The sequence below is a fragment of the Corvus kubaryi genome, unplaced genomic scaffold (genome assembly GCF_017639235.1).
Source record: "Corvus kubaryi isolate FWS band 111438036 unplaced genomic scaffold, C.kubaryi_AGA036_p1.0 72, whole genome shotgun sequence".
NCBI lineage: Eukaryota > Metazoa > Chordata > Aves > Passeriformes > Corvidae > Corvus > Corvus kubaryi.
This window is the reverse complement of record NW_024582060.1, coordinates 2,786,666-2,805,951: the sequence shown is the minus strand read 5'-3', so window position 1 is coordinate 2,805,951 and position 19,286 is coordinate 2,786,666. Positions and strand designations below refer to the sequence as shown.

The following is a 19,286-nucleotide window of genomic DNA, read 5'->3' as shown; positions in this document are numbered from 1 at the left end:
AAGCTAAAACCACTAGGAATATAGAAATTGTAAAAAGGTGTAACAGGGGTATAAAAGAAAAGGCAAAAAATCTTCATGGCATCAGTTTACTCTCCACTGACACCACCTCTGTGGTGCAGAAATTCCCAAAGAGTGAGGTGTGGAAGCTGCTCAGTCGGGCAAAGTCTGACCTGAGCCCACTGATGCCTATCAGTTTCTTCTTAAAATGAAAGACTGGAAAGGAATCCAAAGGAGTTTAGATCTGAAGCCATGCCTCTCGTGCTCCGTATGTAAGGGACCAGTTTCTTCTTTTTTTCTTTCATTTTGTGTGATCAGAATAGATTGAAAAATGAAAAAGCATGATCCTGAAGGTGGTCACTAATTTAGGGGACTACCCAAGCATGGAAGGGTTATTTTACCTAATTAAGACAGAGCACAGTATTTAAAGACAGAGCATTTGCATTAAAACAGACAATTCAGAATTCTAAATACTGTTGAGCCTGAAATTATGATTGTTAATCTCTCCTCACATAACAATGTTCTACTGACAGACATTGTAAATCACTTCCTTTTGCTTGCATTAGATGAACCCATCACTCAAAGTGCTCAATTATAAATCTGAATACAATTTAAAAGGTGAACTTCCTTTAGTTTTACTAAGGGCAGAAGGGCAATGCTGATGGTGTAATACCAATGTTAATGCATTACTTATGACTGAAATTTAGTCTGTTTTCAGTAAATTGCTCATTCCTGTGATCAGAACAGGCAGCAATTTGCTTTCCTGGATCTTATTCCCCTTTCTGCAAGTGCATTAGGTGTGTCATGGGCAGAATACCCAGCTGTAAGCTGTCTGAAAAGGACATGTTCATCTATAATTAAAAAAACAAAACAGAAAATAAACTCAGAATATTCATTGCATAATCATGACAGGTTTACAACCTGCAGGATTACAAACTGCAATTAAACACAGATACGGAGTCATCAAAATATAAAATACTGCATCGTTAATTTTCATTTTCCTGCAGAAATGAGACAGACATGAGCAAGTATTGAACACCAGTGAGGATACTCTCTACCCCTCAGCTTCTTTAGGTGCCAGGATTTAATTATCCTTTGTCCCATGCTAATCTGCAGAGATGTTTCCACCTCAGCAGAAATTCCTATCTGTCTTTACTGAAGTAAAAACCTAAAAATAACCACTTCCAGTGCAGGACTGCAGTTTACCAAAATGAAGTCAAGCAAGGTTTTACATTAGTAATTGCTTTGCTTGACCAAGTGAATGCTTCTATTTCAGGTCACTTCATTTGCTTAATAATGGGAAATACTTTGAATGTATTTCAATTCCAGACCCTATTTCAAGTGACAGCTGAGATGTACAGTCTTACTTAATGACAAATCATTTCTAGAGATGGCCAGAAGGCAATGGAACTCCCACAGTTAAAAGTGATCTGGTCTTCATCAAAATTTTGGCCATTCTTTACTGTCTGTCCCACTAACAAAGACAATCCAGGAAATGTATTACAGGACATGAAAGGCAGCAGTCCCAGCATCCTTCCTTCACAAATTTCTGCCTTGCTGCTCCACCTCTAATTATGTTAGTGTGACATTAAGGAAACCAAACTGCTGGGTCTGTGTAGAAACACACAGGCAGATGTCTCTGAAGTCATTTGCAGTTCTTCCTAACACGTTCGGAAGCATAAAGGCAACACTTTTTCTCTTAACTCTAAGTTATTCTGCACCTGCACAGCATTTTCAGCACTCTCAGCAGGTTGGACCTGCTGCTTAGGAAAGCCTTGGAGCTCCTAGGAGCAGTATCCAACCTGCTCTGGCTATCAGACACCCAGAAATCAGGGAAGACTTCTGAAGTCATGGAAATGTGTCTTGACAGAATTTCTGCAAGGAAGAAGAGGAAACATCTGCAGAGCCACCTGAGGCTTGCTTGTTTGCCCCTAGCACGTGTCCCTGCTTCACCTCCACAGCTTGGCCCCTCTCTGCTGCTCCGTGATCCACGTGCCACTCCGCACACCTCCAGAGCCGCCTGTCCAGCTGCACCACCTGCTCGAGGTCCCCACACTCCAGAAGCCACCAGAATTGTGCCCTCAGCAGGACACCCCTCTTGAAGGGGTCTCACACCATCCCCAGCTGCAGCTTACAGTTGCCACTCAATTCCTTGGGTATCAGAGCCTGCACCGAGCCACCGGCTTTCCATCCGTGGATGCAACTCTGAAGAGAACCTTCCCAAAACGTGCTTTTGTGGTTTTAGCCCACTATTTATTTGGTTTCACAAAGTGACAGAGTGACTGGTTTTCTAGCAAAAACTGTAAGAACTTAAAACAGTGATATTCCCAAGCAAGGTCATTTACCTTCCAGGGAAAGCATCTCTGTTTGCTAATAATGGGATCAATTAAATTCCTCTGTGTCGTGTGGGAGCCCCACTATTGTTAGTAACTGTGGGTTTAGAACTTATGGAGGGCCTTGGTATAAATCACATAACCATAGCTATAGTCCTAGAAAATCTATTTTATGGGCCATCAACTTGTCCTGGTGTAGAGGACGACCAATTTATCTACCAGAAAGCTTAGAGTATGATAAATGGAAGAAACATATATAATTCAGACAGACAAAAAAACCCAAACAAACTTGCATTGAATGTTTCACATGAAAAGGTGAAGGCAGTGGTGGGGAGAATAAAAATCAATTTTAAGGTCTTCACAAAGGCTTGGAGCCCCCATTCTTCTAAGATTATAGCACAGTACTTTTAAGACAATCAACCACATATTTCTAAGAAAGTAATAATTTTTAGTTTGGGGGGAAAAGTTCATAAATAAACCTATGAATATTTTACAGTAGTGTATCTATATCAAGATGTGTGTTGATTCTGTGCTGCTATCCCAGAGCCAGCTGGTGCTGGTGTAAGGCCAGCCCAAAGAGGGTATGGAGATCCCTGCTAAGGGACACTCAAAAGCTGTCTGCACACAGTCGTGGGCATCCAGCTCTGGTGACCCTGCCTGAGCCAGGGTGTTGGACCTCCAGAGGTCCTTTCCAACCCCAACCATGTCATGATTCTGTGAACTGTAACCAGGACAAGGTTCTGGAACCCAGCATAGCTACAGCCAGCTGAGCAGAAAGGCACAGCGACTGATTCTGGGTTTAGTTAGGTTTGGTAAAAATCAGTGTAACAACACTGCTTCAGATGAAGCTCATTTGAATTCACAGTGTAGGTGACAAAGCTCAGTAATTGGCCCTTTTTTCCCTGAGAAATATGATCTCTATTTGAATAACAGTTATCTTCACTAAAATAGTCTTTTCATGCAATCACAGTCTTTTTGTGACTATTTAGCATTCCACTGGAAGTTAACTATGGAGCTAAATGACTGCAAATGGTGTGTGCAGAGAAGCCTTTCCGCTGATTGTTATAAAACGCAATCCCAAAATGTTTACTGGAGAAATACGACTTCACGCAGAAGCTAAAAGCAAAATACTTGAGAAATGAGGTTACACACTCTAGGTGAGGAGGGTGTGTGAGAGGCTGGGTGTGAGCCAAAGGGACTCGAGCAGGGTTAAGTGCAGATGGAGGAGATTCAGGGATGACAAATGAAGCAGAAAGGGATGAAGTGGGCTGGAGAGGAAAGAGGCCAAGGAAACAATAGCAAGGGGACAAACACTGGAGAGGATAAATGTGAAAAATGGGATAGTATTTTATTCTTGGAAAAATACAGCTCTCAGACAATTGCAACTATTTGCAGATAACTTCAAATGGTTGTTAGTTGTTGAATTTTCCTTGACTGACAGCCCCTGCCTCTTTTTTACTTTAGAGAGGGCTGAAAGCTTGGGACTGAAGTGCTCTTTCTGGAGAATAGAAATATTTCCCGGGAAGCTTCTTAGGCTTCTCTATCATAGCAAAAACTATAAAAATAGTGTTTGTCAATAATCCAAATTATTATTTTGCCTTTAAAACCTTCTGAATACCCAACCTCTACAGTATTTTTTTACACAGCATTAATAAATAAAACATCCACATACTGCCCATTAAAAAAAAATCATCTAGTATTTAATTCCTGAGGGAAAAGAAGAAGAAAAGATTCATCTTTTCACTTTCCTAGAAATTCCTTTCAACCCTCCAACAAGATGCTGCCTCAGAGGTGTTCCTCCTCTCTCCCTCAAGTACAGTTTCAGGAACTGGAAACCAGATTACCCTACAGTTTATACATGGATGCACAAATGGGTGCAGCTGCAAAGCCAGATGAGTTATTCTGCCTTCTCTTCTCCTCCTACACAAGCTGCTCCAGTAGGGATAGGATGGAACAGGGACATCAGGAGGTGGAGTCATGCAGGAGCTGCTTCTGGTCTCTCTGCAAGGCTGGCTGAAGGGGCGAGGGAACAACCCACTATGCCACTGCCATGCTGTTTCCACAGTCCCCATGCTACAGGTTACCAAAATCTGGCCCTTTCTCTATAAAACAGCATCCACAGAGACTCCTCTATCACTGTCACAAAAGCGGTTTTTATTATTTTAAATTAAAACCCATATTTGTTTAATCCCTCACAGTCAGAGTGGCAATATTTAAATTTATGAATTAGTACTGGTCAGGGGACACAGACATTCAAAGTGTATCTTTATTTTGCCTCTGAAACAAAATGATTTATAGATTGATCTGACTGGCTGCTTTGACACAGTTCCTTTAACCATAACATCTTTCTGTTCCTCTAGTAGCTGAGATTTAGCATTTCAGGCTGAGTACATATGTTGGATAAGAACATAATCCTCAGCTCTGGGCATAGGAGCTCATGGTAAGAGGATGGCTCTGCATACAAATTGAGAGCACTGAGATGCAGGAAAGAAAAATACACTAAACCCTAATATGCATATTATGAAGGCCTTCTGGCATCAGAAGAAATCATCAGTTATTTAGCTTGACATCTTTAGAAACAGAGGGACTAGAGGGGAAAAAAAAAAAGGAGAGAAAGAGGGAAAAAAAATGATATGACCTTTAGTCCAACACTCCAAGTAAGGACTTTGGATAAATACACACACAGAAAGAATATGCCAATATGCAAAGAGGAGAAGAGATAAATGTGACTAGACCATTTCTGCAGAGAAAAATCACAGAGCTCCCATTTCGCAGCCATTTCTGACAGCACAGGGATGGATTTATCAGGGGGCAGAAGGGGACACTGCTCTTCCCCTCTTTGAGCCTTCTTAACACAGCACGTGCATTCCTGGGTGCAGGATGCAGGCACATCTCTGCAGTCCATCTGCTTCCTCTCACACTCAGGCTGAGGGCTCATCTCCTCATGCAAAAAGGCTTTCTGTTATCATTGCAAAAATTCACACTGGCCATCCAGCAATTCCCAGCTATCCCTCACACAGTGCTGAAGGGTGGGGTGTTCTGGACAAAAACATAAAGGAACAATCTCAGGCATCCTCTGGCACCTCTAGACTTTGTTCTTTAAACTTGTAAAAGACCAGAAAAAAACCCCAACATGCTATGGAAAAGCAGAAGGTGTATGAAGCTCCCATATCCACATGACAAGTAGCTGTCAGGAAATTCCTGTGTTAAGAATCTATAAGCCTCCCAAATTATTAATATTCACTGAAATCATGCATTTAAATTGTGCCGCAGGCAAGGGGCTCTGCAGCAGAGCTGTTCCAGCCTGGAGCCCTTTCCCATGTGCTCTGAGCTCTGCTGGGCACAGCAGGATGTGAAGGAACCTCGAGGTCTCCTCCTCCACACCACCCTCCCTGTGAAGGGGAGGCCAGAGCTTGGCACAGCTAAGCCTGGATTTGAAAGAGTTGGGATTAGAGGACGAAACTTTCTGAAACCACAGTCTGAGCACAGGTGATGTGCCCTAGGCTGTGCATGACATCTCCAAATCCCATCTATCCATTTCTTTTATGTTAAATATAAAGTAGTCCAGAGGTTTTTCATTTTTCTCTATAAACTCATCTGCTTCTGTGTAAGCTCTGTTCCCCAAGATACCTTCACACTCTCCGCTGACACCTTTTACTTCACAAATGGTAAACACATTCTGCAGAATACTCTTTCTTTCCAAAATAAATTAGAATTGGCATTGTAGGGTCTCCAGGGGAAACACATCACTTTGTTTCTCTAACAGATGAAATTATGAGATTTTTTTTTTAATAGTTTTTTGAACTGTAAGATAGGCTTTTACGTTATCCACTGGAAGATCTGACTTAATAAAGATACAAGAATAAGGCTTTTTTAGGGGGATATTGCTTGGAAATCAAGATTCAGAGAAGAGAACTGGAAGATAGAAAGGCCGTAAGACAACCACCATCTTGGGGACTTTTTAAACTTTGGGGAGGTTTTGTGTTTGGGTTTTTGTGGGGGGTTTGTTGGGGGTTGGGGTTTTTTTTGGTTTGGTTTTTTTTTTGAGGTGGGGAAGGGGGAAGAGGGGTGTTTGGTTTTTTCATTCTGTATCCTGTAGTTAAAAACCAGAAACCTGTATTTTAGCATGGACAAGTAAACATCTAAAAGTATGAGCTAACATAAGTTCAAGGCAAAAATCTGTGAAAAAAAACTAATGAATTCCCATATTCATCCTCCCCTCCAACATTATAAGTTACTAGGAATAAAATCCAAGTACAATGCAGATTCAGGCAGCAGAAGCTGTAATCACAGCCCAAACTATTCCTTTGGAGCTCATTAAATGTATTGAGTCCCTGCAATCTCCTATTGATTTTAGGAGCAGTGCTTTGGTTATCAATACAAAAAGTATAAGGGAAATTTCCAGAAAAGATTCCACGTATTTCCTTGACACATGTATTTTTCCACCTTGATTTATACAAGTTTTGGTCACAGGGTGCAGTGATGACAGATTCCTCTGCTCCAGCCCTAAGCCTGCCAGGACAGAGGCCCGTCCTACACCAAGAGCCTTTAATTCATGCTGCTCACAAGTATCCCCTCGGTGAAGCTTTAATGGTTTCCTGCATGCCTAAGACCTAAGCTTGTAAAATATATGAAGTCATAGTTCTCCTCCCAGAAGTGTAACTCAGAGGAGGAGGGAAAAAATTAAGGGGAAAAAAAAAAATCCAAAAACCTTGAGAATTCTGAACGTGTGAAGTGAATGTGCAGCGATGGCAGATACCTGCCTGACTCTGCAGAAAGCTAAAGTGATAATTAAGGTACAGTCTAACACTGGCAGCCCTAAGAATTTTATCCTTGATATAATATTTAAAGCTCAAGCTTCAAGGCACTGATAAATGCAAGAAAACAAGCAGAGTTCAGCATAAAGCTTATGACTGTAACGCAGAGTTTGAAATTCTACAAAGAAAGATAGCCCAAATTATTTTAAAATGAATTCGCAAAACAACAGAACAGTCAGGTTAATAAAAATTTCATACATTTTTGTGTCCCGATTCATGATCCTTAAAAGGATTTAATTGGCTGTCACTGCTCTCCTGCAGGGTGCTAAGAAGCTGTCCAGAGAGGCGGTGGAATCTCCATCCTTACAAATGCTCAAAACCCATCCGGACACGGCCCTGAGCCCCTGACCTACTTGGCCTCACCCTGAGCAGAGGCTCAGACCAGATGGTCTCCAGACATCCCTTCCAGCCTAAATCACTGCACAACTCTAAACTGTTACACGTGTCCCCGATCCTCTGAGATGCACAGAGCCCCTCCTCCACAGCACATTCTTCGCCCTTCTGATGACAACCAGGGGACAATCCTGAAGCGCCTGCTTCCTCAACACCCCCACTGCAATCTCTTGCCTCCTCCTTTCCCCATGTGCTCCAGTTGCCCTCTACACCCAGCTATGCAACGGAGTGAGAAATAGCAGCCTTGCTGTCAACTTAAAGCCAGCTAGAAGGATAAACAAGTAGACACCTATGATAGTCCAGTAGCTCTCATGTGCTTTAATCACATAACCAGCACCTGTAAGGGTAAATCCCTCCCTCCAGGGTGGGGAGAAAGAAATAAAAATCTTTCAGATAAAACTGAAAATGCTCTGATCAGTAGGTGACTTTTGCTCACAGTACATGTTGACAACAAACAGCTGATCCCATACAATCATTACAAGATACCATTACTAAAAGCCAATCTCCAAACAGGTCACGTCTTTATTAAAGATTAGCTACCAAATGCAGGCAGGATGCAAAAATAACCTTGTACGTAACTGGAACAGACAAAGCAGACAAGATATGCTCTGGCACGTTTCAAAATGCTTCTGCTTCTTTTCCATTTTATCTCCTAACCTCATAATGTCCACGAACATGTTTTATTTGTGCTTGAAATAATGTCACCTGCAACTATTCCGGTCACACCAGTCCTTCTCGTGAGGCCATAGGGAAGGCATTGTGGCTCTGCTCCAAGCTGAACGCTCATGCATCACACAACAGACATTCCAGAATTTGTTTCCTCCACCTGGACCCTTACTGATATCCTGACTTGGGCTGTCCATCACCTTGTGCAGTAATGCCTACCAGGAAAAGCTGGTGTCTGATAGTTAGGCTGTAATTCAGTGCATAGAGTTTGGTGTCCTTGCATCAACCACGAGGTCTGCTACAGCCAGCTGCTCCCTGGCATGTTGCTTTGCTGCCCTGGTTTCAGGAGCAATGGAGTTCATTTTCTCCCTAGTAGCTGCCACAGAGCTATGTTTTGGGTTTAGTATGACAGTAATGTTGATAACACATTGATATTTCAGTTGTTGCTAGGTAGGGCTTAGAGTAAAGCAAGGACTTTCCAGTGTCTCATGCTCTGCTATGGAGCAGGTGCACAGGAGTCTGGGAGGGAGTGTGGCCAGGACAGCCATTATTGTTCTTGTTACTCTAGTCTACTCAATTTCAATTTTTAACTTTTCTTATCTCAGCCCACTCTTTCTTCCTGATTTTCCTCCCCATCCTACCAGTCAGGGTGACACTGGCATTGTATTTGGTTGCCACAATACTTTGCAAAAAGGATCCTGCAAAGTTCAATTCACTGATGACAAAACATTTTCTAAAAACCACCAAAACCTAAATATTGCATTTTTAAAGAATATTTACAAAATGGAGTAAATAGTGATGTAGATCCCATTTAAAGCTGTTGTGAAGCACCACAGTCAAACAGCCAGAACTCTTTCATTACTTACTGATACTGTCAATTCCTTTTGACTATGCAGCCCTTTAATTCTGTATTAATTAAATTAACTAATTAAACATGTCCATGCAGAAACAGACAGTGCTTAGTTAATCTCTACCATTACTCTGCATGTACATCTAAGAATACATCCACTTTTCTTCATGGAAAGAATTTAAAGGGCTTGACTCCACCATGAGTTCCTCCAAGCACGAGCAGCTCTCCTACCCAGTATGTAACTCGGAATCATTGCCAGTTGTTAATCTGGCTGTGCATTTGCCCTTTAGAGATGCATTATTCCAGACACCAATCTCAAGTCACTTCTCAAATTTTGGTTCACTCCTCCATTTCAGATAAGCATATTTTGAACTGTTGTTTCCATCTGTATTATTACAGCTATGGCGGTCTGCTGTCTCTAGTTAGCTGCAAAGGCCTAAGTGGAAGGGGTCTAGGAAATAATAGCTGTGTTCAGATTGCACCTGAGCTGAGCAGGATGAGAGTTTATGTTCTGAGATTCAAAGGCCTCAGATGGTCACTGGGGTTTGGTACCATGGTTAAAGAAGCAGGGACCAGCTGGATTTTTCAGATCCAGATACAAGTATCTGGTACTGATGCAGAATCTGGTTTCCATACATCCATGTATCTGTGTTAATGCTGCAATGCCAGCAACAGGAGCTAAAGGTTAAAATGGGCTTAAATCTGAACTCTTATTTGAGCAGCCCTGAAATAAACAGAGGAAGAGAAAGAGGAGATGGATGGCTCTGTCTGGAGAAAAGCACCCCAGAGCAGAAGCACTCACGTTAGTTCCTACACTGGCATCAGCCGTGGCTTACAACACACCAACTCTTGCCAATACAGCTACTCCCTAAACATGAAAGTTGCTCAAGATTTATCTGATGGGGAGTTTCTTTAAGCTATCAGACTCTCAGATTCTGGAAATCAAACCCATTCTGTGGCCTCCAGCTTGTACTGCCGGCACTGCAGCGAGCCCAAGGCCACCACCCCGTCACCGTTGGCTCTGTGCTGCATGTCAGACTTCTCAGCATCACCCGCCTGAGACTGCAGGTCTGCCCACTACAGCTTGCTCCAAAGCCCATTTAAAGCAACATAAAAACATCCATTGACTTCACTGGGGCTTTGGAGCCGTTCCCAGAAGCACAGTAGACTCTCTGATAGCTCCCAGCCTCCTCAGAATTAGAGGAAACCCGTCAGTTCTGGTTCCAGCTAACAGGCATTGATGCTGCACATAAACAACAGGTGAGATGGCAAAGTTATTATCCCTATTCCCAGAGTGCCTCAATTTCAGTTCAGTGCTGGCGACATCACATGGTGCTGCCATTCTGTAGTTTTCATGGCTTCCCCCAGTGCTGCTGAGGAAACCTGGTGGGGCTTCCAAGTCTATGGAGTCTTGAGTAAGTTTTCAAAAGGTTTAAAAATAAAAAAGCATTTTTGGTTTAACACGTTACTTTGCAATGCAACTGAGAAGTAATTTTATAGCAGAGATAATTTTGAAATACACTTAAATATTCACTATGTATTCGTTTCTCTTTCAGAAAACATCATAATTTTTCCTGTTTTATTTAATAACTGCTGGCTAATTTGTAAAATCCCATCCCATCTGCTTATTCCTTCACACAGTGAAATTAGAGGGCTTGATTCTACAGTCATTACTCACAGAAGGAGAGGCATTGATTTAATGGACTTCCCTGAAAAGGGATTACAGTGTAGTATCCTCTGATATTGATTTTGTGACATCATCATCTTTTCCTCAGAAGCAGACACTGGTGACTCAAGAAAATACCAGTACAAGATTATGCAGGGGCAGGCGAGTTAAAGAAAATTATTTTTAAAAACCCCAAACCTCCTAATTTACAGTAAGTCAACTACAATAAAATAATAGCTACGTTCTCTGTTTCAAATACAAGTTCTCTTTGAAAAGGGAAAATATCTGAGTGATGTTTCTGTCTTTCACCTCTTGCCCTGCTTACAGTTACTTTCATGAAACTATTGTGAGCTAGAGCATTTTTTGTAGGTTAATGGGCTCTCTTTGAAGGGATTAGTCACATTGATTATTAATTATTTTTTGATGTTTTAAGCTGATGTAAATGTCCAGAAGCTCTGAAGAGCAACATCCTGTAGAAATCAATACTGAATTAAGAAAAAAAAGAAAAAGTAACAAACAACAACAACCCCTCTGCTCAGCTCCTGGGGGAAACAATTGTGACCTCTGTTTGTAAGGTATATCAGCCCTCAGAGAGTACCAACAATTGGCATATATGATAATCATTTCTAAGTTATTGAGAGCATCCTTATTTTGATGTGTCTATCTTTCAGACTCCAGGCAGAGTCTGCAGGTTTTTTGCATACAGAACAAAGCTAGGCACAGCAGCGCTAAGCAAATAATAAATAAATTAATGTCATTGCTCTTGGAAAATGTTCGTTTTTTTCCCCAATCTGCCTTGCAGTACTTTAGGAAAACACTAATTAGCATTCTTTCCATGTGTTTTTTTTCTCTCCCCACATGTTCTTCACCACATTTAATAGATGTTGGGATTTTGGGTGTGTGGGGTTTTTTCCAGTGTTTTGTTGGCTTTTTTTCCGTTGCTCAAATGTAACGTTTCTTTGCTGTTTGTAAGCAGAATGAAACCATTCCTTCTCATAATAGATCAGTGAGGAGTGAAGATTTCCCATGTTCAAATGACTTCTATATGAACAAACAGGAAATGATCCAGAATAGCTGTGGTGCAGATCACAGACAAAAAGCAAATGACACAAAGGGAACAAGACAATTGGGACTGTCTGCCTGCTCTGGGGGCTCCTCTCAGCATGGAAGAAAAGCCCCTTCGTGGCTGATTCTAGAGGATGTGACAAGGAAATTATTGAAAGCCTTTAAAATTGAAGGAGTTGCTGATCGGATGACAACTTAGTGACTGGGACCTCTCTTATCCCAAAGACTTGGCCTCCATGTGATATAGCTGGAAACCAACAAAACTAATTTGAGGACCTGCAGGTTTATAGCACATGAAGGACCTACAGTTCTTCAAAGCCTTCTGACAAGACTAGAAGGCCCTTGTCTCAACAACCTAGAAAAGTGCTGAGGCGAAATCATTTCAAAATCACAACTGTTAGATTGACAGGCAACCTTATCTGTTTTTACCAGAGAATTTAGAAAGGAATTTAGGATTTTTATCCCCCAAGAGGTTCATATCCACCAAATAGCTCCCTCATGTTAAATCTCTGGCTGACATAGAATAATAGCTCAGAGTTGTTTACTTCTGTTATCTCCATTCAGCTCCTCTGAAGTGCTCAAGGCTTGTGCTTAAGTACCATGCTCACATTTTGCCATCCCCAGTATTATGTTTCCTGCTCAAACTGCCTATCCCACATATTCTCTTCTCATGTCCACGCTACCACCTCAAGATCAGCATATTTAAAGCTGACTGCACTAATTCCCTTAAAACTCCTCCAGCTAACTCTCTTCCCTGCTACTGTCAGCTGTGTCACCAACTTTCCCATCACCAACACTTACTATAAAGCATTTCTTCCCTTAACACATGCATGGAACAAGAAGGGAAGCTGCAGAGCTTGCCACACTCATTCCAGCACAGCCCTGATACAATGTGCTATCTTTATGGCAAGCCAGACATGATGCATATAATTTTATTTCTGGAACTCCATCTAAAAGCCACCGCAATTTCCCAGCACAAGAATGAGGGAGTTCCAGAAATGGAATGCATCATGTTTGGCTTGCCGTAAAGATGGCAAACTCCTTCCCTAGGATTTGCTCCCTTCACTGGCTGCCACTCATTCAAGATTACAGAGTGCTATGAAAAGCAAGGTAACCTTTCTGTTTCAAGTATTTCCCATTCTCTATTCATCTGTTATACTACATACGTGGCAGCTAGCATATGTTGCCACGTTTGTCTCAAAGATTTTCCCGTTTTCAACTCTACATTGATAGAACTTCAATAAGAAAAAGAAAAAAAAGAAAGAGTTACAACTTTCATGTGAAATTTAATAAACCAGTCTCTCAATTTTTATTAGTGCACTCGTGGGTGTACTCAAGTCTGTGTGAAGATTTTAATTTCAAAATATTCTTAGTATTTATTAGTTTTCTTTTTTCCTTCACACTGCAACCAATTCAGCTTTGTCTCAAGAACAGAATCTTTAAAACATTGAGTAACAAAAAATGGAATTGCTAATTTATTACAAGATAAGAGTGCTCAGGATGACAATGCATATTTCTCCAACTAAAAAGGAAAATAATTTTAAAGAACACTTAGAATCAAAGTTAGCTATGAGTCTTTTAAGTTCCTCAGCAAACAGACCTGTTTTCAAAGGTTTATTTTTGACATTTATTGTCCTGACCCATATGCCTAAGTAAAAAAAAAGCTCCCTTCCCCAGAGCTGAGACTGTCTGGCAAAGTAAGTCTCAAGATGGATTTACACTGTTCAGTTTAGCATTCATTCTGAAGCTCTGTAAGGTCATTTCATGATCTGCCTGGATTGCCCTGTGTGGTGACAGCAGAAATGCAGAGATTAGTGGGATTCTCAAGTTCAGCCAGCGCTGCCCGAGAGCCCTTTAATGAATTGCCATGGGATCACCACAGGTAAGCCTATATTCAGCACAGCCCATCTCAACCTGGATGAGGGATCACTCCTGAGTGCAGCTTCTGACCGAGGTGATACAACCTAGAAATTGCCTTACTGACCTCGTGCAATTTGAGTCTGGGGCTCATAACTCCTGCAGGCATGAAAGATCTTTTCTCAATGGTCCACTGTCACTTCATCACAATGAAATCTGCCAAAGGGTAATAGAAGACTCTTATTTCACTGGCAGAGAGGGGTTTGCAAGTGCCTACTGCAGTTCCGTAAACATGACTCGGCACAAGCATCCTCTTCTTTAGCTCTGCCCTCCAGAACCACCCTGATCTAGATATAATCCATGAAAATGATGAAATGAGAGAGAACATGACCTGTAGAAGTTTTGGGCCAAGGATGACTATTCGTAGGTCTTTTAAAAAGAAAAGTCTCTGCTTTTCCTGGGAGGATGATTTTCTCTCCCATACAGGCTGGACAGTGGTAGGAAGAAAAGACTTTTACCTCTGGGCCTGTCCCATCATGGGGAGCCCTTACATTTGTTTTGCAAACAAAAATGAGCTGGCAAGATAGGTTTGGGGCTTTCTTTATTTTATTCTGACACTAGTAGAACATGATCATGAGGAATTGTCTCAATAAGAGTTTCAGCCACCATCTCTTGGGAGACAGAAGAGATGCCAAAAGGACTCCATAACAAAATTCAAATTATGCGTTCATTGCTTTTCCCAGCAGGAGGAAATAGCAGCGACACACTGGGGCTCTCAGCTGTGAAATCAGCCTCTCTCTTAAAAAGGTTTTTCCCACAGAAAAAGGCAGTATCCTGGTGGTAAGGCTTTTGCTTCAGGTTATTAACTGAAGATGTGGATATTCTTGAAAATTACACCTGTAGAAACATATTTCCTTTGTTGGGTAAGGTTGAGTAAAGTCTTACAGAACCTCAACCTCTTTGAATGTCTTGGTCTGTGTAAACCTGAATTGAGACCTCACTATGATGCCAAACTACAAAAAATGCTGTAGTATTGGACAAAATTCTACCTTGCAAGACACAAAAAGTTGTCCTTGCTAAGAGAAAGAAAGAGGGTGCTGCTGATTTAAACGAAGAGCTTATATAGGATTGATATACAAAGACCTCAGTCTCCTGGAAATAAGAGATGCATTATTCCACTTACAGAAAATTTTTCTGAAGAGTGTCATTGCTCCTATTTAGCCCAGACATGGGACCACTGTGACAACCAGTTTTCTCATTATTTTCCTACTGAGAGCCTTGCTCAGAACACCTTGGAGGTGTCACACGTGGTAAACAATGTCTCAGCATCAGCTTTGGCTTGTTCAAGATGCTTTTGTCTTCTAATTACGCTCTACCTTCTCTCCCGGAAATAATACAATAAAGCAACCTTAAATATCCCAGGTGCAAGCTACCAACAGCATGGGACATCTGACAGATCAGGGACATCATCCAGAGCAGAGCTTCAGCTGGCCAAGCTCAGTGTAGTCATGACTAAAGAAAGGTTGTTGGGTTGCAAATAGAAAAGATGGGAAACATAACATCAGTCACTGGAATGAGGGAATGTGTCCACTTTTTATTCTTATTTATTTAGCTGAACTACAGCTTTTCCTTTGGGCTGTGTTCAGCCCTGCCTTTGCCACACCAAAATGAGATTATCACAGAGCAAGCTGCTAAAGACTCTGCCTTCCAGCCATCCTGACTGAAACAAACTGACAGAGAACGCAGACCCACTAGAAAACGGCAATATTTTAAGAGATTCCTACAGCAGCTTGGTTGGAGTGTTCTCTGAAGCAAAATACACAGCCCTGCTCCTCTCACAACTACTGCAAATCCATCCTGGTGTCTGAGCTCACACACAATGCCTTCCTTCTGCTAATTTCTAAGTCAGCCATCACATAAGAAAACTGCTAAAGAAGGAGAATGGTAAAGGTTCAAGATCACATTGCTGTATGTCCAAAAATAGTACTACTCTCCTACCCTGGAGCACAGAAAGCATTCACATCACACTCTGAAAGGGGCAAGTAAATCTTACTAGCCCGTGGGCAACCATATCAGGCACATGAAACGCAGTGGGCAATACCCCTGTTTGACCTCCTCTTGTCACTGATCCTACCAGCAGCCTCAGAGAGCACCAGGAGTTGGAGTAAGTTGGCACTATTTGCACCATGAAATAATGACAATTGGAAGACAAGAGAAGAGAAAATGTACTTTGAGCAGCTTTATCACTTTGCAAAGCCTGCTGATGATTTTACAAATCGCCAGATGGGCATCAAGGCCACATCAAGCAGATTCAGCTTAGCAAGTGACATTTGGGCTGCTAACACTGAAACAGCAAGCACACAGACATCAGTTTTGCCTGTCTTCAGATTCATCAGTTCAATGCCACTGCTTTCTCAACGAGATTAACTTCCAGGTGAAGCACCCATTTAATAAATTGAGGTTGGTTAAGCTTAGTATTGCTTCAACAAGCTGGCAGAAGAAAACAGCACAAAACTGGAGAAATGCCTCGTTTTGAACTGAGTTCTTTTCAATTATCTGTCACTGAAAAAATTACACAGATCTTGAAGAATACTCAGTGAATTTGAGGCTCAGGAAAATGGTCCTGTTGTGGTGATGTGAAACAAGCACTGTTCTTGCTTCTCCAACTTCTCTCCTGTAACCACATGTACTTTGACTATCTTCTGAAGTCTCAGTTCTTTTATTGTAGTGTCCACGAATAACGCAAAGATAACTAATTACAGTGGGTTTGCTATCCAGCCAGTCATAATCCAGTCACGCAGGGTGATACTGATGCACCTCTATCTGAAGCTGCAGCTTTACCTTCTCCTACGCTACAAAATTCTGCTAATACTCATCAGCTTTCTTTGTCCTCCCAGCCCTGGGTTTATTCAGCTGAGAAGTGATGGTTATTTTCCAACAGAATGAAAACCTGGGCCTTGGTTTTTTTTACCTTACCCAATTACTTGAGATTATTATTCATTTAATACAAATTTAAACTACCCACCTTCTGTCCTACTTTACCACAGCAGTGCTAGTAAAAGAAAAGAACACACCACATAAACATCTTCATTAAAAAAAAAAAAAAAAACCAAGACATAAACTAATGCACATTCTCTGATTGTGGGATAAAACAGGTACTTAAAACTGTGTGCACCTCTGTGTTTGTGAACAAACTAGAAACTTCATCTTTCTACTGGGCCATAACATCCACAGACTTACTGTCTTAAATTTTTTTTTGTTTTTTAAACTACCACATTCCACGGAACAAAATTTTGTCTGTATATTAACATTTTATCTTGCATAAATGTATGTTTCAGCAGTTATGAAAATGAGACAGCTGACAGTTGACTACTATATGTGAACAGATGCTGTGAAAGCTTCCCTTGAAATAGTTCTGTCAATGCAGTGTCAATTTTAGAAGCGACACCACTGCTGTTCTAGGACATGATCCTGCAAACTCTTATTCACACAGGGAGTCCGGATGATTTCCACAGAACATTTACATTTATAAGGCTCTGAAAGGTCAGGTCCTTAGTCGCAGAGCTCTCCTTAACAGTGACTGACAAATATACAAGAAAGTTTTTAGTAGTGCCGAGCTCTGCTCTTTAGGGCAATGACATTTGCAGCCAGCAGTATTCACCTGGGCAGGACATACATTTTCTTTTAGAAGTTACACGAAGCATATTAAATACACTTAAGAAACCATCAAATGAGCTAAAGTGTCAAGACAAAAAACGTCATGTGAAACCAAGCTTGCGGTATTAGGCAGAACTTCGAAAAAATTAATCTGCCGAGAAGATAGGCTGAGGTTGAACACAGCACGGCGCCGATCAGAAAAGAACTGTTCAGTTGTGCCACGATAAACCAAACACGATCCACCAGCCGCCCCTTTGTTAGCGGCATCTTCATTAGCGGCCGTCTGGCAGGGGAACGGTACGAGGTGTTTGAGGGGAGCGGGCGGGGCAGCCCCGCAGCCGGGCGGTGCTGAAGGACAGCGCGGCGCTCCCGCTGCCCCCGGCCCGCGGGCAGCGCTCCCCAAAACGCCAGCTCGCCCCTCTCTCGGCACCCCGAGCCGGGCAACTTTGCAGGGGGCCCGGGGATGGGGGTAAGCGCCGCTCCCTCGGGCTGCCGGCACTTTCGGGGGGACGTGGCAGAGAGAAGGAGCGCACCTCGCCCCGGGGCACGGCGCACAGGGCTGCTCCCCGCCCGCCGCTGCCCCGGAGCCCCCCGCACGTCCCCCGCAGCACAAAGCGGGGCCAGCCGCGGGGAGGCGGAGCGGGCAGCGGGCCGTGCGCGGGCGCGGCGGTCCCGCCGGGCAGGCACACAAAGGCGGCGCGGAGGGGGCTCGGGGCCCGCACCCCTCCCCTTCCCCGGCACTTACCTTCAGCAACACAAAGAGCCAGAGGAGACAGGAGCGGGCCCCCGGGGCCCCCCGCCGGCGGCGGTCGGGCATTGGGGAGGACGGCGGCCGCGGCCCGCGGGGGCGGCCGGGCACGGGGGGCTGCTGCTCCTCTGCCCCCGGGACCCCCGGCTCTGCCCCCCGCCTCCCTCCGCTCGGCTCCGAGCCGTGCCCGGCAATGGCGAATTGCGGCAGCATCAGGCGGCCGGCGGCAGCGCCGACCTCCCTTCCGAGCGGCGCATCCTGCCGCCCCCCGCCCCTTTTATTTGGGGTTTGGGGAGGGGGGGAGGAGGAGGAGGAGGAGGTGGAGAAGGAAGAGGAGGCGACGGCGGGTGGTGTCTCCCCTCCCAGGAGTTTGGGCGATCGCGCCGCTCGCCGGCTCCGGGAGCGCCGGCTCCTGGGCGGGGGCGGCAGCAGCCCCCGGCGGAAGGCGAGGGATGGGAGCCGGGAGATGGGAGCCGCCGCCCTCGGCCCCCGCACCGCCCTACCCCCGGCCCCCCCCTCCCTACAGCATCTCCTCCCCGCGGGCAGGAACACAAGGCGGCGGGCAAAAAGGCATCCTCACTGCCGCTCCCCATCGAGCGCACCAACCCCTCCCCGATGTCTTTTTTCCTGCCCCGCCGCGAACAGGGGACAGAAATGCCGCCAGCATCCGCGGGGCCCGGCTGGTGGGGCAGGGAAAGGACCGGCCAGACCCTGCCCTGGGAGGCGGCTGCGGCGCTGCTGGGGCTACAGCTGCAGGAGCAGGAGCCCGTGCCAGGTACTGGCAGCAGACACAAGGCAGACGTCCCTATGGCTGTTCTCAGGAGACAGGTTAAGCGGGTGGTCAGCTCTTCAAATGTTCAAGGTGCAGGGCTGAACCTGCAAGGGATGGAGAACTCATCCTGTCCCACAAGATACTCAGGCCCAGGGATGCGAGGGGTACACTGAGAAAACCGAGGTCACCTCCCCTGTTGTGTCTTCCCCCCACATCCCACCCTGCAGCCCTGCAAGTTAATCCGGGCCATCTGCAAACACAAGCTATTCACCTTAGCTTAAGATGATGTCCCCAGAAAAAAAAAAAAAACAAACCCCAAACACTTTGAGGAACCAAAACAAAACCCCAAAGTACTTAAACGCCTTCTCCGTTCGACCACCACGATGAAAACAGTCTTTCCAAAATTAGGAGACTGCCTCAGAATCTGGTTTGTCACACACCACACTCTCACTCACACCGGTGTAA

At 43.9% G+C, this 19,286-nt stretch overlaps 1 protein-coding gene across 3 annotated transcripts in view; it reads right to left on the bottom strand.

Annotated features, from left to right (window-relative positions):
• PTPRO (protein tyrosine phosphatase receptor type O) overlaps positions 1–18,514 on the bottom strand; it is a 146,978-nt gene extending 128,464 nt beyond the window's left edge. For 2 of the 3 annotated variants that reach the window (XM_042050324.1, XM_042050325.1), the window contains exon 1: positions 18,047–18,514. In XM_042050324.1, coding sequence (XP_041906258.1) covers positions 18,047–18,262 — 216 coding nt within the window. In that variant the 5' untranslated portion in view covers positions 18,263–18,514. The remainder of the gene's footprint in view (positions 1–18,046) is intronic. The other variant, XM_042050326.1, reaches the window with a different exon arrangement.
• Between the last annotated feature and the right edge of the window lie 772 nt (positions 18,515–19,286).